Source organism: Penicillium robsamsonii (genome assembly GCF_028829455.1).
Source record: "Penicillium robsamsonii strain IBT 29466 chromosome Unknown utg000005l_segment0_segment0, whole genome shotgun sequence".
NCBI lineage: Eukaryota > Fungi > Ascomycota > Eurotiomycetes > Eurotiales > Aspergillaceae > Penicillium > Penicillium robsamsonii.
Window position 1 is genome coordinate 229,995 of NW_026643223.1, and position 21,362 is coordinate 251,356.

The window sequence follows — 21,362 nt, forward strand, 5'->3', positions numbered from 1 at the left end:
TGTATCACAAGCAGAGTACAGTCAATACACTGTAATTTATCAGGGATTTGATTCTGATTGTGAACGTGTCTCGTGTATCTGCTTAATTTTCAAATTCTAGCACAGCTCGAAATGAGCTTATTGCCGAGTTCTATCAATGGTCTAGTACTTGGCTTGCAAATATAGATAAAGGTATGGTGCTAAAAAGATGATCCGTCGAATCATCTGGCCTACGCCTTTACAAAGAAGTGACTCGACCGTCCAACATTCCCTGAAAATGAATAAACTTGCTTTTCTGCTATTATTAAAGGGGATGCCAGAAGTCAGGCGATCACCTTTGTTTACTAGTCTTCTGTTCCCAGACTTCCTCTGATTATGAGTTCAAAAATTGTATAACTTCATATCCTCGAGTCCTTCCATTCTTGAGGGGTTAGACAAAGAACAACCCGGAAAGGCATGCAGTGAGCAGTGAGAAGACAAAGAAAGCAGTCGGGATGCCTACCGTCGGATGCAACGCCTTTTTACACTTTAATTCAATACTACACTAATGACCCTGGCATAGTATCTTAGTTCTTTCACAGAGCCCTCTCCCATCCACGGCGGTCACATTCATTCATTCATGCATGCATATCTCCTTGGCAGTCTGGCACATTTCGCCCTCTTTGAACAGATAAAGATGGAACCTACTTCCTTAGAAAAAATAGAACAAGCAAAGGTAACTACGCGCTCAAACACTCCTCCAGATGATGTGGTGCTTCCGCCTTAGCAACTTCGTTGCTCTCATCGTCCTTTTGGTCGGTCCGACAGCAACATCAGGTGCAGTTGGGGGGGCTGCACTTCAAGCAAGTAACGACGGTCTTTGTTCCAAATATGTTGTCCAGGCTGGTGAAACTTGTTCCATGATTGCTCAAGCACAATCTATCACCGAGGCTGATATCGAAACCTACAATGCTCGAAGCTGGGGATGGCTGGGATGTGGGCATTTATTGCAGGGTACTTCCATCTGCATCAGTGCCGGAGAGCCCATGATGCCAGCTGCGCTTTCAAATGCTGTTTGTGGTCCCCGGGTGCCTGGAACAGGACGCCCTACTAACTGGTCTGGCCTGGGGTCTTTGAATCCATGTCCGGCTAATCAATGTGTGAGTTGAGTGTTTGAAAATATGTCTCTTCAAAATCTAATAATTGCATAGTGCTCTTCGTTTGGTTATTGTGGAAGCGGTCCGGACTATTGCACTTCTGCGGCTCATACCAACGGCACCAATCGCACCGAAGGGACCACATTGAAAAAGACTCTCACATCTACTGGCGCAGCCAAAACGATTCAGAAACTTGTGGCTAGCAGTGTGTCCTCATCCACTAAGAAGACCACATCGACCAGTGCAACCAAGTCTGTCCCCAAAGCTACGTCAACCACCACAACCACCAAGACTACTTCCACCAGGAAAACTACGTTGGCGACGAAGTCAACCAAATCATCCCAAACAAAAACAAGCACTAAGACCAGCGAATCGGGATATATTAAACCATGGACAATGGAAATGTACAGCAAGAAGAACTGCAAAGGCAATTACGTCAAACTCCAAGGACATAATGTGGGCTACAAGAAGGACTACAAATGCCTGAGACCGAATAGAAGTCTAAGCACCGAATCAGACACGGGGTTTTCCTGCAAATGGGTTTATAACAACGGCGCCTCCATCGCTGGTTGTAATGTCGGTGGCGTCGACGCACCTGCATCCTGGATAGTTAAGGGCGGTATCTGCACTGTATGGGAATATATATACTGCGACAAAACAAGCCATCGTCATGAGGGCTATTACAATCCGGGATGTCAGAATCGAGCTGATCATGATATAGTGGAGTGGTACTCTATGAAATGTTACATTCCTGAAGGGCTCAATGAATCTTGAGTTTGATTCATGTTATATAATTTATGCTTATACTATAAATACATGGGGCATTTTGATATTCACTGATCGTTTACATGTGTAGTTTTATATAATAATGTTGGTCGGGTTGCGATCGGTTCCAAGAGGTTTGGAAGCCCTTCAAACCTCCGTATTTTTGCTTTTTTCGCTCTGCGCTTTATTAGACCTTACTGATTGAACTTGATCTGGTCACAAAAGCGACAAAGAGAGAGGAAAATTCCTTGCATCTGAAGCTCTCAGTTCGGATCTTCTCCAAATAGGGCCTCGACTTTATTCGCCTCTATTTGCTCTAGTTCATTGTCCCTGGGCTTGATATATTGAGAACAGAGTTATTTTCAACAATCCTTGATAATCAGTTCTCCATGACGAGTAGACTGCACCCTATAAAACAGGAATCTACAAAGAAACTACGGTGGGCTGGCCGATTTCGAGGCCTGAACCTCATAAAAAGCGGATCGGACGATCGCCGATTTTGCAAGTACACACTGTTCTATACAAAGGAATATATAGCCTCACGAGTGAAACGAGGTGTCCGTGGAAATATTCTTGGGCAGTACAAAGTAGCAGTAGCCATTCAAACCAAACATTTCTATGTAGTTGAAAGATTGTTTCAATAAAAGCAAAAAACATGTATTAAATGTCATGCACCACATGGACATTTCTAAAATCCAACAACCTCCTCCCTATGTATACAGATACAAATCTTCAAACCACCAACCTAGACCTTTCTTTGCAGCTCCTTCTGGGCCTCGGCGTCAACTTGCTCTTGCAACTTACGCTCCGCCTCGCGCTTAAGCTGGTCGGGGCGACGAATGGCAATGTCCTTAGGACGGAAGTCACTGAACAGGTGCTTGAGAACGTTCTCAATCAACCAGCAGCCACCGTAGTCCAAGATCATCAGCACGGTCAGGGTCATCTTGAAGTCGTTGGTGAAGGGAACGAGGCGCAACTTCTGATTCAGCTCGGGAATGAATTCGGTAGCGCAGGAGAATGCAACACCTGATGCGGCGATGAGACCCCAGTACATGCCCTTGTTCTCGCGGATCGACTCGCGGAAGGGACGGCCTTGGTAGTTGATCGAGAAGGTGGAGATTTGCTGAATCAGCTGGAGGAGGTAGATGGCGCTGTTCAGGAGGGAAGGCTCAAACTCGCCCTCGAGATCAATATCGGAATCTCTCCTGTTGGTTGTGTTAGCCATGGAGTGAGACAAATTAGAGGGAGGTTGCCATAACGTACGGCTCGTGCTTATAGACATAGTTGGAGAGGTAGATCAGAGTCGCAATGTGGATGGCAAACTGTCCAAGAACAGATCCAATGATGTAGACATTGAAAATATTGGGCTGCGGGCGCTCCTTGGAAAGACCCTCGACAGACTTTACACAAAAACATTAGCAAATAATGTATCAAAATGGAGAAGTACGACATACCTTGGCGCGAGAAATAGAAAGGAAGCAGACACTCATCAGCATACCGCTGATGGTGACTTGTCCATCACCAAACTTGATACCATCCAGGTAGATGACACTCAGACTGTAGGCACTGATCAAGCAGTTCAAAGCAAGAATCTTGTACATCTGAATAGTCGCAACCAGGGTGCAACGACCTTGACGGATAATATTCGGGATAGCAATAACGTTAGCCAACTTGCTGGTGAAGGGAGCAGCGACTGATGCATCACCCAACTTGATAGTGGGGGGCTCGCTGTCATCCAGCTCCTGTTCCATCATAGAAGATGTAAGCTTGTCTGCAAGGCCAGCTGCGGCAGCCTGGGCCTGCTGCTTTTTCTGCTGCTGGGGGGTCAAGTTCGATTGTTGTAGGGCCTGTGCGCCAGGAGATGTGATAGTTGGGATAGCTTCGGGAGTTCCACCGGGAGCGGCGATTGCGGCACCCTTGCGCTGCGACTCACGCTCCATGGCTTTCTCGTAGTGCGGGTTGGTAGGACCGGGGGGATACAGGTGAGCGATCAGAACAGGGACTGGAGGGGCGGGCTGGTTGAATCTTTGCATCATGCCGACCTGCTTCTCGTACAGCTCCTTCATCTTGGTGTTCCGGTAGTGTTCAGCGATCTTGGTGAGGTCCTCTTGCGAGCCGTTCAGAAGCGCAACACCGACGTGGGCCTGCTTCAGAGCGCCAACATCGTTGGTGCCATCACCGCACATCAGAGTGGTGTATCCAGCATCCTTGAGACCAAGAAGAATCTCTTCCTTCTGCTTGGGAGACACACGCGCATAAACCCAGGTGTGGCGGAGCAGATCAGGGAGAGCCTTCTGGCCCTTGAACTTTGCCAAAGCATATCCAGTGATACAGATGTCCTTAGTCTTCAAGATTTCCGGGTCGAGGGGCATAGTGGGGTCGACTTCAAGATTGAGCTTATCGTCGATGGTACGCCAGACAATCTTGGTTCCAGAGTTGTCATGCTCAGGGGCGTCAAGAATGAGAACCTCACGGTCAACAATCTCAACCTTGCGTGCGACATGGACAGCGGTCAACGGGTTATCGCCAGTGATCATGACAACACGGTGGCTGCTTTCATTCAACATTTGGACAGACTTGATAGCATCATCCTTCAGCGGGCACTGCAGGACAAGGAAACCGGCAAAAATCAGTTCGGATTCAATCTCTTCACGGACATAGTTGTTCACGCGGCTCTGGGAAAGCTCGGTCTCAGATGAAAGGTACTTGTAGGCAAGAGCAAGCACACGAGCACCGTTGCGGGTGAAGTGCTTGTAGGTTTCCTCATAGTTGGGAGGTGTGTTGACCAGCATAGTATTGATGGTCTCGGGGGCACCCTTAACACCCACAAAGGTAGACTTGATCTTCTTGGAAGCCTTGCGGTCATTGGTCGTAACGGTGGCGATAGTACTCTGGCGCTTCAAAGCCGAGGAGAACTGGAATCTTCTCTTGATTTGAACAGCCTCGACGTTGCGACCAGAGACAACGGGGGCGTTGCCCTTGGATGACAGAGTATCGTTCTTGCCCAGAGTCCAGCCAAGCCATTCCAGAGTGGCCTTTTCCATGGGGTCACCGACGACCTCGCCCTCATCCAGCTTCACCAAGGCGTGAGCACTGGCAAGAACGAGAGTGGTGTTGGGTCCAGCAACAGAGGAATTAGCCAATTCGGTGTGAGCACCATCAGCTTCGATCTTCGAACCAGCCTCACCTAAAGTGAGTCCAGCAATGCCATCAACGACCAAGTCTTCTCCGGTCAGGGTACCGGTCTTGTCAAAGCAAGCGATGTCAACACGACCAGCGAAGGGAATACGGAAAGGCTCGGTACAGAAAATGGCATACTTGCTCAGAGCAGCAAGACTAGTGTTGACGGCCAAGCTTAGTTCCATGGGCAATTCAGGAGGAACAACACTGGTGATGATGAGGACACAGTCGAGCAGAAGCTTGGAGCGTTTGCGGTCCCGGATCACACCTTCTTGCCACACGTACCACGAAGCGGCAATTGCGAAAATCAGGAGGAAGAGAATGAACAATAGAGCTTCAACATTGTTGGCAGAGACACGTTCAGTCGAGTAGATCATAGTCCGGACGAGGCTACCCTGGCTGGTTTCGAATCCGGTCTTAACAACCACACCCAAGGCACCATTGTCAGGGGGCATGGTAACGTTGCTGGCCAAGTTCTTCAAGCCCGCATCGCCGGTCAGATTAGGGTGAGTAACCTGGAGAACCTTGGTACCTCCATGCACAAACGAGAGCTTATCCAATCCATCCGGTTCAATCAAGTCGTCGCCGGGACGGAGCTGGACAGAGTCTTTCAGAAGAGGTGTGCTCTCGCCAGAAAGCATAGCCTCGTTGACAATAACACTGCCCTCAACCAGAAGAATATCGCAGGCAACACCGCTGTCCTCCTTGGTACGGTTCACCGACATGAGATCACCGGGAAGAAGCTTATCACTGGTGATCTCCTGCCATTTCCGTTCACGGTATACCCAGACATCGTAAGGCTTGATGCTCATTCCACGGAACTCACTCAAGGTCCTCTGGCGCTGCCACACAACGGTACTCTCAAACATAACGAGCATGAAGAGCGTGAAGAGCGAGTAGTACCAGTATTCATCCAGCATCCACAATCCAACACAGAAAATCTGGAAGACGAAGAACGGCGCGACAGCGTGCTCCTGGAAGAGCTCGAGGAAACCGGGAACAGGGATATCGAAGGTGTTATCTCCATAGTGGTTTTGGATGCGCTCAATCTCGGCCTTCGACGTGAAGCCCTCGCTCTGCTGGAAAGTCTTAAGGGCCGGCTTCGGTTCGGCATCAAGGGCGTAAGAAAGGGGTGCAAAGGTGCGAGTCTCGGGGTAAAAGAGGAAGCGGCGCTTCTGGAAGAGGAACGAAAGGGTCTTCTTCGGGCCGGTGTCCTCTCTAATCAGGTTGCAGATCTCGGCAGAGCCAGCGTTGGTGATCGGAACCACTTTGATAAGCCGGGCAGTGTCGACGGACTTGGATCGAGTAGTAGTGAATAGGGTGTTGATATCAATGTTCCACTTGGTCATCAGCCAAAAGAGTGACTGGATTGTGACGATAGACCCCGCGAACACGAAGGTCCATTCCTGTCCCTGAATGTAGGTATCATAGCGCTCGGGGGAGAGGTAAAAGGCGAAGAACACGGGCCAGATGATCAGGAAAGGCCAAACGTATGTATGCAATTGCCAAGGGATCGGGTTGTGCAACGAGGCAGTATGGATCTGATGGTCGTCCACGAGCTTTGCCCTGTATACTGTTAGCTGCAGCAAAGAATCGGGGGGAGGTTCTGGTAGCGCACATGGTGGGCAATCTAGTGACCGCGGTCAGAGTCAAACAACCAGAAAATTAAAGACTCATACGAAGCAGGGAAGAAATGATAGGATCCAATCGAGGAAATTCCTAGATTCGTAGATGAAGCCACCTTCCACCTTACAATTTCGGTTCCAGAGGATTCGCCGCTCGACGCGCTAGCATTATGTCAGCGGATTTTTCCCTCCAACTCTTATAGGCTTATGTAGCATTATAATGCCGCTTCTTTCAACAGCCCGGCCGGGCTAGCTCAATCGGTAGAGCGTAAGACTCTTAATCTTAAGGCTGCGGGTTCGACCCCCGCGTTCGGCTATTCCTAAAAACCAAACCTGAGATTTCCTTTTTGTCATTTTCTTTTTGTCATTCTAGTTGGCTATAAGATATGGATGGTATAGGTTTTTTTTTTGGCATATAGATATAATATTTTTTTGGCAGATCTTGGTTTTTTTTTTTTTTCGTTTTAGTGCTCACTCGGGTGAGGTTAACACACCCAAGTCTTATACAAGCATTGAATCGCCCGTTCAGGGGACTAACTATTAGCTGATCGTCAGACAATCTGCATAGTAGTTGTGCTATTGCTCTGGCGGAAGGGGATAAAGAGACCCAGGATGCTGACAGTTGCTATTTAGGAAACCTCCATGAGACCTTGTAGAGAATCATTTGAACCTGAGATATTTTCGCTCTAGGAGTGTTTGGTAAAAATATATATATAGCAATGTATTCCACAACTATCAAAAATCCAGATACATGACTTTAAATCTCCCCACCAACCGCCCAGTACACGAACAGGCCATAACCCAGCAGAAGTTTTTGCGCAGCTCCCAGGCCAATTTCCTCTACAACACCGGTCGGCACTATCCAGTTGTTCTCCGCCTGTTGCCGCGCAGCCGGGTACAAGTACCACGGGGATGTGACACACATCCAGACACCCACCCAAAGATATCCTAGGAGCCTCTGCCAGAGCGGCACTACACGATCATCGTCCTTTTTCTGGCCCGTGGCTCTTCGCCAAACTTCCTGAACCCCGTCCTCGATCATGATAGCAAGTGGAAACGAGCAGAAGAACTGCATGGCGCCGGACATAGACGGCGGAATGCCCAGAATAGCATCGCAGACAAGGTGCAATACGCCGGATGTGAAAAAGGTGAAGAAGATGTTGGTGTAGCGTTCCAAGAGCGAGGGACGGAGAAGCCCGAGGATGTCTCTTGCGATATAGTTGCCGACAGAGGTAAGTGGCCAACGAAAGGACTGATGCCAGAACTTGCTGTGATGGGGTTAGTGAATGAATATGAGCGTCCAACTTGCTCTGAAAAAAAGCACCAGAGGAGTTCACTTACCCCCAGACTCCACGGATGGTGCATACATCCCGCAATCTGCCGAAGCCTGGTCGACAAGACTCTGGAGAAGAAATGCCCAAGACCACCAAGATGAGGAAGTAAATGCGGGAAGTAATGTTAAGACAGACGCGGGAAGGTACAAGCCAGGAGAAGATCCCCACGGAGAGGCGCCCCATCCATTGTTCGAACGTTGCGTCGAGGTACTTGAATTCCAAGCCGGGGCCGAAGAGCCGCGCCAAGTCCTCGGGGGACGTGCCTTTGGTCGACTCGTAGATGAAGTCAAGGAGCAGGTACTGCCATATGATGATGGCACTTTCCCGCAAGACATACCGCTTCCGGCTTAGCGGTTGATTCTTACCTTTTGGTTGGACATAAGCTGCGTGCTGGGGAATATTCCTGACCTCCCAGATCGTGCCGATTCCACGGAAGTTGAGCAGCAATGCCCAGGCACGAGAAAGACGAGCAGGCAGACCTGCAGACGGACCGTACAGATTTGCCCGTAGCAGATCAGTTTGGTCTAAATTCGTGATCAGGAGAAGATTGAGGCATTGCAGAGCAGCCACAGTTGCCTGGCCCGCTGCAACACCTTTCAGGAATTGACTCGTCGACAGAGAGGGTACCCGAAGAGAGAATCGGTATAGGATATAAAGAAGGCATGGCGCCCAGGCCCATCGAACAGCGGATGACCTTTGAGTTGCTATGATGAGAAAGGCGGTTGGCACAGTAAAAGATAGGTAAAGTGCTAGCTCATAGGCAATGGTGAGCCACAACGGGTTCGTCATTAGGGAATCCATTGTGTAACAATCCCCTAGTGAGAAATGGACTGCAAGAAGAAGGTAATATAGGGATCAAGTAACTCCATTGTATGGACTACATAATATACTTGTGCTTTTTCTCTTTCTGTACGATGCAAGGGATACGCATACGAGCCATTGACTCGGGAACTCATGTCACCTATTTACCTCTTTCCACTTATAGGTAGTACAGAATCTTACTAGTAGCTTTTTCTCCGTACAACACACTGCAGTAGAGACTGACACAGTACATGATCATTTGCCTAAGTTTGCATCGTGCTTCAGATGGCGTAGTTCCAGCCAATCTCGGCACCCAGCTTACAAGCCAATGAATGCAGATTTCACTCAGCTGAGCTGGGGTGCGGATCGAAGAGGGCTAGACTAAAGAATTAGACGTGGCTTTTCTGTGAAGCAGGGTAATTGGCCTTGATAGTGCCTGAGGATTCCACCTTGTGTCAGAGCTTGTCCTCCTTCATAGCCATATGTGAAGACATGGAGTTTTGCTGCTGTCAGGATTCAGAAGTAAGATGTGGATCACGCTGATCAAAAAGCACTTAATTTCTTTTAGCATATAGTGTCCACATCTTAGGATGATATTAATATGTTATTGTCTCTAGACCCTAATAGGGATGAGTTTAACTGATTTAATTACCACCAACCCTTTCTTGCGAATGATCATCATGTACTCCGTACGGAGTACTCTCTATCTCTCGTGATATCCAGCTGAAAAGCAAAATAGGATAGTTTATGACCTGTACGGAGTATGCAGAGTACACTATATAAAGCTTCATGCAGTTTGCATCAAAACACATACGTCTGATTCGAGATCTGCGAGGGATCGACATATTTGTATACCAAATTAAGGGAACTTGTCAAATGTCACATATGGCACCTCTAGGCCCCATATAATTACCTTAGTTTTTATGTGGTCTAGTGGTAAAATATGCTGTATTTTCTCCCAAAAAATAATATCGGTTTACGGCAATGGAATACAAAGAAAGATAAAGTAAGCGAAACGAGGTCGGAAATTAAAAACAAGTGAATAAAACACATCCAACTCAACTCGGTAGGATAACATACGAAAATCATGAGCACCCAGGAGATATGCTGCCCAGTCAATCAGGGAAATCAGGTTAAAGAGGGACTTGCTAGACTTCATGGTCTATGTGAAGATGGCGAGTGCGATGCCATAAGGGCTCCCAGCGACCGCTCTCCTTACCCTCTATCTTCTCTCGACCACAATCCCCTCGGAATGAACGTCACCTTTTTGCTGTTCTTTCAGACTACGCAGTTCGAGAAAAGCATCCGTGTCCTAGAAGATGGCATCAAACTGCTGCTGACGGTCCACCCCTTCCTCGCAGGGGACGTGACTCGCCGGACGGTCAACCAAGGGCAGTATACTTGGCAGATCGAACCGGAAGCCCCAGAGTCGCTTGTCCAGTTTCCTATGCTTCAGACACAACATTCCCAGGCCGAGTCGATTAGGGAACTCCAATCGAAATGCCTCCTAACGGGCGCTGAGGAGCAGGTAATCATAAGTCGGCTGGCCCCGTTGCCCGTCGACATGGATATTTCGTTGCCGCGAAGGCCGATTCTACGCTTTCAAGCAAATGTAATGTACGATGGGATCATTCTCGCCATGACGTTTCATCATTCTGCAATGGATGGCGCAGGCGCTGCGCGAGTCTTGGGCCTTCTAGCCGATTGCTGCAGGGACCCGACCGTGACGTCTTCTGCAAGTGTGCTTCCAGACAGGCAGTTACGATCAGAGATTGGGCGTCTTGTCTCAGAAAGCAGTTCTGATTCTTCGAGGGCGGATTTCAGCCAGCACTATTGCGGCCTCGGAGACTGGGCAGCACTACTCACAGAGAATTGGTCGGGGTTCCTCCGGGCGAGAGCCCCCGAGCTTGTAACCTGGCGAGTGACGATTCCCGGTTCTAAGATCGAATATTTGAAGAGAGCTTGCAATACTCTGGTAAAGGGACAAACACCTGCCCAGGCTGATGGTAGGCCGAACCCGGAGTTCCTGTCTAGTAACGACATTGTGAGCGCCCTGATGGCCATGATACTTCGACAAGCGGAACAATTGGCGGGTAAATCCACCGAACTGTCACTCGCGGTGGACATGCGCGGCAATTTCAAAACACCAGCCTTTGACGACTATCTGGGAAACATGGTGCTATTGACATACACGCCAATCCACGCTGGGAAGAACGAGGCTCCGGTTGATGGCGCAGATTCTTTGGTAGAATTGCATCAAAAGTGCCTGGAGGAGCTCATGCAGATTGCAGCTCGTATACGCCAGAGCCTTCTGGCAGTCAACGCAGACTACATCCAAGACGCTCTATCCCATCTCCACTCGCAGACCGACTGGGCGGAGATCGGATTCCGGGGAGTTCCCATCCCCTTGAGCAGCTTCAGGAATTTTGGAATCTTCGATCTGGATTTTGGGGAGAGTCTGGGAGCGCAACCCTGTGGGTTTCAACTGAATTTGCCTGTCTTGGGGGGAATGTGTTTTATCCTTCCAAAGCGTCAGGATGGTCTGGCGGGTACGGAGCCGTGGGACTTGCATCTGACTCTGAATCGTGGCGATCAGTCCCTGTTAGCAAAGGATCCCTTATTTTGCTGGGCTACAGGAGGGCAACCATAGGAGTAACTTATGCACAACAAGATGTGCCGCAGTAGAGAATCTCGAATGATTGACCTTTCTATCCTTGCGCCGTACGTTCTGGAGCAGTCTCGCAATGGAAATTTCATAAGTGATGAATGGTAGACATAGGATGTCTCATATATTAATATTTTCTACCATGTCTTGAGTATCAAAGCAAATTCCAGCAACAGCCTTTTAATTGAAAGGGGAAACAAAGAAGTATAACGAAGATTTACGGACAATACCAACTGTGCCAACACCGCACAATTTACCAATGCCAAAACTCTCCAACCATGTATCGAACCAAACCACTCACAGGGAACCCGACACAAAAAGCAGCTCAACAAAGCAAGCGAGAACATTCCAAATCCCCAGCGCAAAATTCCGCCGATGAACCTTGCCACCACTACTCGGATCCTTCACATCAAAGAGATACAGCTGCTCGCCGAGGGACGCCGTCCATACCCCCAGCCACGAGAACCAGAGCCAAGCGGACCCGCTGGTATAAAGAATCCAAGGGATCACCAGAATCACAGCAAGAGCCTGTAGCAGAAGCAATCCGCGCACATGGCTTCCCGCCAGGACGTACGACGAATTTACGTTGAGCTTACAGTCGTCCTTGATATCCTGGTAGCTGTAGGCGGTGTTGAAGTAGATGGTCCACAAAAACAGGAAGACGCAGAGCGGGAGACACTGCATGCCCAGTTCCTTCAAGGATATACCGTCTGCGTAGACGGAGGCCCAGGCTGGGAGGATGGTGAGGGCGCTGCTTGCACCGAGAATGTACTGTGGGTAGACGCCCAGCTTACGACTTGTGGGCCGCTTGCCGAAGGGATACAAGACGATACCGGTTGTGAGGGGGAGCATGAATGTCCATCTAGAGAATGAGTCGGGTTGTCAGTTTTCAATCAACAGGATGGTTGTTTTTATGATGGGGAGGATACACGTACAAATTCTGCCCGCTCACCATGCGGTTCATCAGCCAGACCGAGGCCACATACTGGACTAGCATCCAGATGAGGGCAGCTCTGGTGGAAAGCCGACCGGAGGCAAGGGGACGGTTCTTGGTACGGGCGACATGGGCATCGATATCGCGGTCGATCCAGTCGTTCCATACCATTCCCGCGCCGCTCAGCAGATACGTGTACATGAAGGCCAGTCCTGCGCGGCCAAGTACGAAGTCCAGGGGAACGGGGTCGCCATCGGCGTGTCGTGAGGCTGCTGCAAGGAAGATAGACCAGACTGGATGTAATTGTTAGTGTGATAGTAGTATATTGAAGGGGTCTCAATTACCTCCAGGGAATATAGCAAATAAACAGTTGTATTTGTCAAATCGGGAGACATCAATGAGGTTGCGAACCAGATGTGCCGTAGACTGAGAGCTAGCCATCATGACGGATTGATCAATAATCAAGTCTGGTCTCGAAGGATCAAACACTGCGTGATCATAACCTTTGGAGGCGACAAGACCATAGATAAATGGGCTGAGATGTGCCCAATACATGCACACGCTAGAGAAATGGCTGATGTGCTGGACTACAAGATCGCTGTAGCAATACATCGTACTATGATATGTAAACAATACCCCATACACGAGGTTTGAATTTTGCAGATCATGTAGATCATCTTCATGCCCGATGCAGGTGATCTATCAAATCGTTAGAATGAGCTAAGGTTTCTGCCAAATGTCAGATATGGCGCCTCTAGGACCCATATAATTACCTTAGTTTTTATGTGATCTAGTGGTAAAATATGCTGTATTTTTTTCCCACAGTTTCTCCCATTTTGACAGCCACTACGCAACTGATTTTAAATACAATATTTGGGCCACAATAGTCACTAGGCATAGACCTGTCACTAGAGGAAACAAAGTCTTTTTACCAGACTGGCTGAATTGAATCCAGCCAGGGCCAGACCGCGCGGGTGGTTCTACAAAATCCAAGATAATACCACCCGCAATTCCTCGGGAGGCCCAGTCGGCCGGCTTATCGCCAGCGTAGGGCAAGAGATAGCGTCCTCGGATCCGGTTCATGAGCCCTTCCCGCGCATGGAGACGCATGGCAGATCGAGCGGCCATGGCCGTCGGCCCTAGTCGACGAAGGCGATTTTCGACAAATCTAGCCAGAACCTCCGGTAGATCATCGGTTTCTGATTTATAGTCTTTTTCACAAGCGTACAGCCAAGTGTGCAAACTGTTGCTGAGCTGAGCTGCGTCCTCGATAGCGCAGTTGGCACCCTGTCCGATATGCGGTGCGAACTGCATGGGTGGGCCTGTCAGTCAATTTGCGCAACAAACCAAGAGTGATATTGGGCTGACCTTATGCATGCTGTCTCCAATGCAGATGATGTTTCTCCAGTGCCATTTTCCGAGTAAACCTTCTTCCAATGGTGTCATTTGGAAGACCTCACATTGAGTCCAGACCTGACCGAATTTGACATCTCTCCAGACCGGCTCGTGTCTCAGTCTCTCGCAATGAGCTCGGGCATCTTCGCGGCTGAAGTGGGGCAGGCTTTTCTGTGATCCATCATAGATGTACTCCTTCTCCAGCTTGATAAAGAGGAACCAATAGATCCTGCCATTCTGTCCGATCACACTAAGGATACTCCACCCGTCATTGTAACAGGTAATTTGCTCCCCGGGGTCCAATTGATCGACCTGTGACGAGATTCCAAAGATGCAGGCATAGTTGATCGTAAACGCTAAAAATCAATGAATTAGCATTCCAAAATTAAAAAGAGCGATAAAAAAAAAACAAGAAAAGAATACAAGCCACATCGAAGTATACCTTTGTTTTCACCCCCAAAGATGTCCTCATGCGAGGCATTGGCCAATCGGCACATCTCCGCTCGTACCCGACTGTGCACTCCATCTGCTCCGACGACAAGATCGCCCTGATAGGTGTGTCCGTTGCTCGTTCTCACCATGACGCCACCCGGAGAGGTCTCAATGCTCTCGACCTTGCGATCTAGTTTCAGTCGGCTGGATTGGACTGATTCAGTCGCCAAAATCTGCAGTAACTTCTGCCGATCCAAGAATGCAAGTGGATAGCCAAACCTTTTCACATTAGTCTGGATCAGCAAGTGGACATTGTATATGGACGCACCGCTGCTGTATCAGTGCAGGATATTGACTTGTAAAGCCAAACCCATCGGGGTAGGTTACATGTGCCTTCACCAAAGGCTCGACCAGTTCCTCAATTTGGTCGTATAGCCCAAGCTGTTCCAGGATCCGACCGCCATTGGGCATAATACCAATGGATGCGCCTTCCTGGGGGGCAATTTCCTTCTTCTTCTCTAGGATGACATAGTCAATCTTGGCCTTTTCCAAGCAGTGGGCGAGGGAGAGGCCAGCGATGGATCCTCCGACAATGATGACTTTCATGATGCTCTCAATGGCAGAAGGGAATGGGTAGGTAACTACGGAGTAAACATACAAACCTTGAGTGTCATATAAATAAATCAATTTACAACTGATACCTACATCGTATGTAACAAAAAACCAATGCAGTTGCCAGATCAGGGTTTTATCGCAATACTGTATCGTGCAACCAACCCCTTCTCTCCATTATACCTCATATCTGCTAGCCAGAAATATTTACTTTAAACTTTTCATGCAAAATGATATTTTGTGTTCGAGGCTAGTCAATTGGACCCACTTAAAAGGGTTGGCGATCGGACCGGGGCTGATCGAGACACCTTATTATTCCCCTTGGATATAGTTCAGCCCACATCAATTCTCTAGATCCTCCATCGATCTAGATTTTGTGCTCCTCGCCATCTATTACCCGATCTGTAGAAAAGGACCCACTTTAGCATCACCATGCATGGTCTTGTCGATCACATAGCTTTCCTCGATTGGCCCCGGTGCTCCTGCCGACGAATATACCAAAGTAACGCCACATAGGAAATATCCAGCGAGAAACACATTATACCATGCCAGGCGACGAAAGGGTGACTGATCCAGTCAAACTCGTGCGGCCAATGTGTTTCTCGTATATGCAGGAAGATGCTACCGATATACGAGCCCAGAAATCTCGAAATCCTGCCAGCCACGATCCAAATTAGTCAGCTGGGATCCCTGAAGCAAGACGCACAAGGCAAAAAAAAAAAAAAAAGAACATACCAGATTGTATACGATGCACCCCTACTTGACCCCCGACTCATGAGCTGGCACACTGCACCGGCAGTCAATAGCTCAAAGCACAGAAAGGCGCCCCAGTTGGCCGCCTTTGCAACTCCCACCGTCGCAGCCAATGCTAGATGGCCCGCTGTAAAGGCCACGATCGCCACAGGGAAGATCACCGGAAGACTCTGCCGGACGAGCGGGGCATGCTGCCATTCATTGGGAGCGAACTTGATGGCAGTGTACATGAGATAGAGGTTCAGGACCATCCATGTTGTGAGGACGGCTCTCTCGACGGGGTTCTGAGAAGGGTAGACGACGGTGTAGACGAATTCCCACGCAAAATTGCAACATAGTGGTAGGATGGCCATGCCATAGGTTCGGTCTTTGCGCGATTGGTATATCATGGCCAGGTAGTTGATTGACCATCCCAATCCTTGGGCCAACAGAGCCCGGTCTGCTATCCATGCAACATCCTTGTATTCGGGAGGCGCCGATGAGATGTCCGACCACCCGTCCATGGTAGTAGCTTTTTTTGTAAAATTTTGTAAGAAATGAAGCAAGAAATGGAAGGAAAAAAGTCAGTATGAGGATGGTGATACGACGTTATCTGGATTTGCTGTCGAAAAAGATCACGGTCGAAACGGATGTCAGAGAGAATAAATACAGTCTACTAGTGTCTGGTAGGCCGGCCGGGGTTATAGTTGGATCTGTCAAAATACGACATACCGAAATACAGTCCCCCACTCACCCCTTTTCCCCCCTGCAAGACTGCAAAATGGCATATACAGCTGTGGGCTAGTCTTTTCCAGTTTCACAATGATCCAGATCAATGACCTGTCTTGGGTAATACTGTAGACTCCAAGAATTGTATTATTCATGAACACTAAGACTGAACAATTTTGCATCTACTCCGCAGGTAATTTAGTATTTCTATTCTTCATTGATCAATTCTTCAGTTTTCGGGAATAGTTCCTGATATCAAAAGTTCCATAATTTTCTCTCGATCACATCTTTCTAGTCAATACGTCGAGCTCATCTCCCACCAGCGTGCGTCTCCGGACTTCTATGCTTGCCCGAGGGTCACGGAATGCCGCGAACCCACTTGTAATCACATCATGCGGGATATCCTTCACCAGCCTCCATTCATACTTCAGCAACATATGGCAGAGCGCTATCTTGATCTCGGTAGCAGCAAAGAATCGACCAGGACAGGCATACTTCCCATACCCAAACCCAAGGTGATTTTGGCCCGTCGTCGTGAACGGTGCCCGGGCCTTGTCGGCTCCTTCACGCATTCTAAAGTACCGGTACCCATCGAAGATCTCGGGATCAGGATAGATGTTGGCATCCTTGGCGACATCGTTAGTCACCAAAACAGGTGTTCCTGTGGGAATCTCAGCTCCATTGGTCAGCTTGATATTCTGCCGAGTAAAGCGCGAAAATGCACCTAAGATAAATCGTGAGCATATGCATACAGATTGGATAGCTGAGGATGCATACCGGTAGTGACTGGATGTAGTCGCTGGCTCTCTTTCAAAACACTATCAAGGAGCTTTAATTGGTTCAGTGTCGAGGATCGCCATCCATTCTCCCCGAGGACGGAAATAATCTCGTCACGCAGGTCCTGAATCAAGCCTGGCTGATCGCATAGGTTGATAAGCACCTTGACCAAGAGATCGGCGCTGGAGTGGATGGACGCATTCGCCAGTCTTAGCTGCACCATGGTCGCATTATACTTATTGCCGTTGGCAAAAGCGTCGACCCAGGCAACGCTGGAGAATTTCTCAGTGGACGGATTCTTTCTTGATTTTTCCAAAGCAGAGTCGATCAGTGTCCGTGCAGTTTTGATCTCTCGTCGGAGTTTCTGGCATGGAGGGAGAACCCAGTGAAGGACGGGTCGAAGCACAACAGGGCACTTGTGGAGCGCTAGCATGGCGTTGTGCCGAATCAGGGTGAAGTTGATCACTGTCTCCAACCAGACTGGGTCACGGCACAACGGTTCGCCCACGAAGACAAGAGATGAGACTTTGGCGATCAACCCCAGCATGCTGGGAAGCAGTGCCACCTCGTGCCAGTCTACATTGAGATTAATTGAGATTTTTTCGGGGATTCCTTCGGGAGGCGTGCTTTGACCCACCTGATGAATCTGTCCAGGTATCTACCATAGCCGCCGACACTTCATCCGAGAGGGGAGACAGCAATTGTTCTATAGAGACAGGAGTCAGTAGATGGGCAGACCGTAAGAGGGAAAAGGAATTACCTAGTTCGCGGGTGATGACGGAAATCACATCGCGAAGAACCGTATTGTGAAAATTTCCCAGAAACATCGACTCGAAACCGGGTATCTCCGCCATAAAATCCTTGGACAAGTAAGCGCTTGCTCTTCTACCACCACTCACACTGCACTCACCTCGACCATCGACTTGTAATGGTCCAACAGCTTTTCATCTTTAAATTCCTCGATGAAGGCCCCAGACACTACTAATTTTGGTCCCAGATCGGTGACCACTCTGAAGATGGGCGACTGTGGTATCGTTTAGTCTCCATTCACTTGCTACTGTTGCTTATAGAACATACCTGTGCAAACCCAGCTTGCAGATACTCGGGACCGTTCTGCTGAAACCTTCTTTGGGCGAAGACATTGACAATTTCCCAGGGTTTTCGAGGATTGACGCTGGGGAACTCGTCCAATTGGTCGCCGAGTAGTGTCAGTCGAATGAAATGCAGGCCTGCAAGCACAAGGACACAAGTCAGCAATATAGCCCCCATGGAAGCATCTTCGAGCCTGATCATAGTGAGAATGCTCTAAAAACAAAAACTGCGTGCAAGGACACTAGAAAGTGGCCCGTCTACGTTCGTGGAATAACAGTAGGGAATTTAATCCCCTGGTTTCTTTGTTGCACGATTCCTACCCGGCAGCAAGGGATACCCCGGAGGTTGATGGCATTCGTGCTTGATTTTGCTTTTTCTAATAAAACCACTATTTTGTAATGGTGGTGTATATTGTATAGTACTTTTGCTCCTATTTTACTCTACAGTAGAACAAAAAAATTGCTTTTGGCTACACTCATAACGCTAATGCAACCACATCAATAACATACATCTAACGCCACACGATGTAGGTTCGTACGATGTTTCCGGATTCTATGATGTATCATGCAGAGAAATCACCGCACTCTCAGCTCGGCAAAACCTGCTTTTTTGACAATGTGCATTGTTGTCATCTTAGCAAGGATGTATTCGAAGCTCTCCCATTATTAAACCCACTTTATTAATTCCTTGGTTTTTTGGTTTATTGCTTCTGCTTTACTACAGCAGTGACTACAGGGTGGCTTTGAGATCGCAATTAGGCAGTTATCTCTCTCTCACGTGAACTTTACAGCGTGTATTCTTAGAGCCTGAAGCTGGAAATCGCAGTAGAAGGGTTAATGATCACTTGGGTGGAGCGGCCCTGGAGGTGTAGCGAGATAGATGCAGACATAACACTCCAATACTAGAGCATCTTGATCCTAAGAGAATGGTAGTACTGTGGAACTATTTGCAAAATAAAACCAATTATATTGTTCCTCTGCTAGTTTCAAAAAGATACTGTCTCTAGATTTCTCCCGATCACGATCTCCAGATCGGCCCTCTGCATGACGGGCTCCACATGCCAAAATCTTGCTCAATCCTCATGATAAATTCTAATATCAACCACAGAGGATCCTTGCATTCGATTAAGTCCGCATAGTCAGACACTGGTCACAAAATAATCTCCTCTTTCCGTCGACGGACGTAGATTCTAGACGTCGGATCTGGAAACAGATGAATGCCCTGGCTCCACACACTCGGTGACTGCCCACCCCTGTATTCGAGGTCATACTTGAGAAGGATATTGCATAGGGCAGCTTTGATCTGGGCTGCGGCGAAAAACCGCCCGGGACAAGCATGCTTCCCGTATCCGAACCCCATGTGATCCGGCGTCGAGGACACCAGTTGGTGCTGGCCCTCTTGCCCTGATACCTGTCGTAGTTTATGGAATCGGTAGCCGTCGTATTGCTGGGGATCAGGGTAAATCGCAGAGTCCCACATGTTGTGGGCAGAGACCATGAGAGTTGTGCCTCGGGGGATACGAAGACCATCAGACAGGTCCATATCCCCTTGCGCAATACGTCCCATGGATACTGTCAAAGCGCACCTGGATTAGCTTTTTTCATGACCAAATTGGGGGCAGGGAGAAGGGCCCACTCACGCAATCTGTTTGGCGCCAGGCGTTGGCTTTCCTTCAGTGCGCTGTCCATTAGTTTGAGCTGGTACAAGCCAGCCCTGGTCCACCCCTCTTTACCTAGAACAGATACAGCTTCTGCCCGGATATCTTGTACCAACTCCGGATGACTGCAAAGATCCACGAGCACTTGTGTCAAGAGATTGGAGGTTCCATGGATAGCAGCGAACGAGAGCAGCAGCTGTGCAGCCACGGCATCATACGGTTGGTCGCCATAAGAATCCTCTAGCCAATCAATGATATCCCCACGAGACAGTGGAGGCTTCTCCTGAGCGACTCGGTTGGCTCTCTCGGCCCGTCTCTCGGCCACCAAGGGCTCCAGGATCTCTCGTGCCTCGACAATCTGAGCTTGCAACGTTTGGCATGCGGGCAAAAACCGTGCCACTATGGGTCGTAGGAAGCTGGGCCAAAAGTGGAGTGCCTGTGCTGCCCCATAGACGTTGTGCGTGTAGGTGATGATAATGTTGTGCCACTTGGGATCCCGACATCTTACTTGCCCTATAAAGGCCTTGGACGCCATCTGTGCGACAAGCTTGAGAGCTGTTTGACTTACGCTGACCTCGTGCCACTCTTTTATCACAATCGAGGAAATCGTTAGCATTTATAAAAGGAGATCTGCCAATCATTTAGTTTGGAGCTCACCGGAGTCATCGGTCCAGGTTGCGGATAGTGCCTCTGTAACCTCCGCAGACAAGTCCTCTGTCATATATGCTACTCAGAGAAGTAAGATTAGCCACGGAATGGGTTGCACAAGAGTCAAGTCGGAGGATAGAAATACCCAGTGCTTGTGTGAGGTTGGTCTTCAGGATCGTGTTCAACGGGTTCTTGGGATCCAGGATCAACTTGAACGGCTCGAAACCTGGGATGTTGGGGTGAAACTCCTAAACAGCGGAGGCTTATTAATGACAACTAGGAAGTAATTGGACATGGAACAAGACGAACCGATGCAATGAAATGGTCCAGGCTGAGTCTGTCATCGCCGCGAACCTCTCGAGCGTATTGAGGTGACAAGACCAGCAAGGGCCCATTATCAGTGAGAATGCGAAAGGCATCAGGAGACTGGCATGACAAGAGATGTTCAGCATTATATTCTAAATAATGTAGTTTGTCTCATATAGACCTTTTCAAAGCCGTTCTTTAGAAGGCGTGCCGCGTCTGAGCGAAATCGCTTCTTCGCCGTGGTGCGAAAGATATCCCAAGGTCTTCCACCATTGATTACCGTCAAGGTTGATGGGAAAGGGCGTGGTGAGACAAAGAAAAGCGTCAAAAGCCCCAGGAACGAGATGGCCACTGGCCAGACCCAGTTGAAACCCAGAGATACGTTGTCCATGTTGTCTCAAGATTGTTGGGTTCAGGTATCAGCTACTATTATTACGCTTAGAGTGAGCAGTAAAAGAAGGAAAAAGATACGAAGATATCTGAACGTTCCTACTCCACTCCTCTTCTTACAGGGATTACTCTTGGATTGACGCATACATACAATATATGCATGTAGGAACCTG

At 48.7% G+C, this 21,362-nt stretch overlaps 9 protein-coding genes across 9 annotated transcripts; 2 read left to right on the top strand and 7 right to left on the bottom strand.

Annotated features, from left to right (window-relative positions):
- Positions 1–725: 725 nt before the first annotated feature.
- N7447_008108 (uncharacterized protein) lies at positions 726–1,889 on the top strand (the record flags this gene model as incomplete). The annotated part of the gene is made up of 2 exons (XM_057232370.1): positions 726–1,118; positions 1,170–1,889. 2 exons carry the CDS (start codon positions 726–728, stop codon positions 1,887–1,889), a joined length of 1,113 nt encoding a protein of 370 aa, XP_057081912.1.
- Positions 1,890–2,625: 736 nt separating this feature from the next.
- On the bottom strand, positions 2,626–6,854 carry N7447_008109 (ion-transporting P-type ATPase SPF1; the record flags this gene model as incomplete). Its single annotated transcript, XM_057232371.1, has 4 exons — positions 2,626–3,085; positions 3,144–3,280; positions 3,335–6,626; positions 6,814–6,854. The coding sequence occupies 4 exons, from the start codon at positions 6,852–6,854 to the stop codon at positions 2,626–2,628; spliced, it is 3,930 nt and encodes a 1,309-aa protein (XP_057081913.1).
- A 588-nt stretch (positions 6,855–7,442) lies between these two features.
- pyr8 (acetyltransferase pyr8) lies at positions 7,443–8,820 on the bottom strand (the record flags this gene model as incomplete). Its single annotated transcript, XM_057232372.1, has 2 exons — positions 7,443–7,953; positions 8,027–8,820. The coding sequence occupies 2 exons, from the start codon at positions 8,818–8,820 to the stop codon at positions 7,443–7,445; spliced, it is 1,305 nt and encodes a 434-aa protein (XP_057081914.1).
- Positions 8,821–9,907: 1,087 nt separating this feature from the next.
- Positions 9,908–11,470, top strand: pyr7 (O-acetyltransferase pyr7; the record flags this gene model as incomplete). Its single annotated transcript, XM_057232373.1, has 1 exon — positions 9,908–11,470. One exon carries the CDS (start codon positions 9,908–9,910, stop codon positions 11,468–11,470), a length of 1,563 nt encoding a protein of 520 aa, XP_057081915.1.
- Positions 11,471–11,788: 318 nt separating this feature from the next.
- pyr6 (polyprenyltransferase pyr6) lies at positions 11,789–12,974 on the bottom strand (the record flags this gene model as incomplete). Its single annotated transcript, XM_057232374.1, has 3 exons — positions 11,789–12,347; positions 12,421–12,712; positions 12,764–12,974. Coding segments are annotated over 3 exons (1,062 nt in total), but the record flags the coding sequence as incomplete, so codon positions are not given.
- A 378-nt stretch (positions 12,975–13,352) lies between these two features.
- On the bottom strand, positions 13,353–14,920 carry pyr5 (FAD-dependent monooxygenase pyr5; the record flags this gene model as incomplete). Its single annotated transcript, XM_057232375.1, is given in 5 exon segments — positions 13,353–13,727; positions 13,788–14,170; positions 14,257–14,525; positions 14,575–14,887; positions 14,905–14,920. Coding segments are annotated over 5 exon segments (1,356 nt in total), but the record flags the coding sequence as incomplete, so codon positions are not given.
- A 615-nt stretch (positions 14,921–15,535) lies between these two features.
- Positions 15,536–16,114, bottom strand: pyr4 (meroterpenoid cyclase pyr4; the record flags this gene model as incomplete). Its single annotated transcript, XM_057232376.1, has 2 exons — positions 15,536–15,548; positions 15,594–16,114. 2 exons carry the CDS (start codon positions 16,112–16,114, stop codon positions 15,536–15,538), a joined length of 534 nt encoding a protein of 177 aa, XP_057081918.1.
- Positions 16,115–16,600: 486 nt separating this feature from the next.
- Positions 16,601–18,389, bottom strand: pyr9 (cytochrome P450 monooxygenase pyr9; the record flags this gene model as incomplete). Its single annotated transcript, XM_057232377.1, has 5 exons — positions 16,601–17,043; positions 17,097–17,672; positions 17,734–17,956; positions 18,007–18,120; positions 18,174–18,389. The coding sequence occupies 5 exons, from the start codon at positions 18,387–18,389 to the stop codon at positions 16,601–16,603; spliced, it is 1,572 nt and encodes a 523-aa protein (XP_057081919.1).
- Positions 18,390–19,337: 948 nt separating this feature from the next.
- pyr3 (cytochrome P450 monooxygenase pyr3) lies at positions 19,338–21,190 on the bottom strand (the record flags this gene model as incomplete). Its single annotated transcript, XM_057232378.1, has 6 exons — positions 19,338–19,759; positions 19,828–20,430; positions 20,503–20,571; positions 20,639–20,741; positions 20,803–20,919; positions 20,981–21,190. The coding sequence occupies 6 exons, from the start codon at positions 21,188–21,190 to the stop codon at positions 19,338–19,340; spliced, it is 1,524 nt and encodes a 507-aa protein (XP_057081920.1).
- Positions 21,191–21,362: the final 172 nt, after the last annotated feature.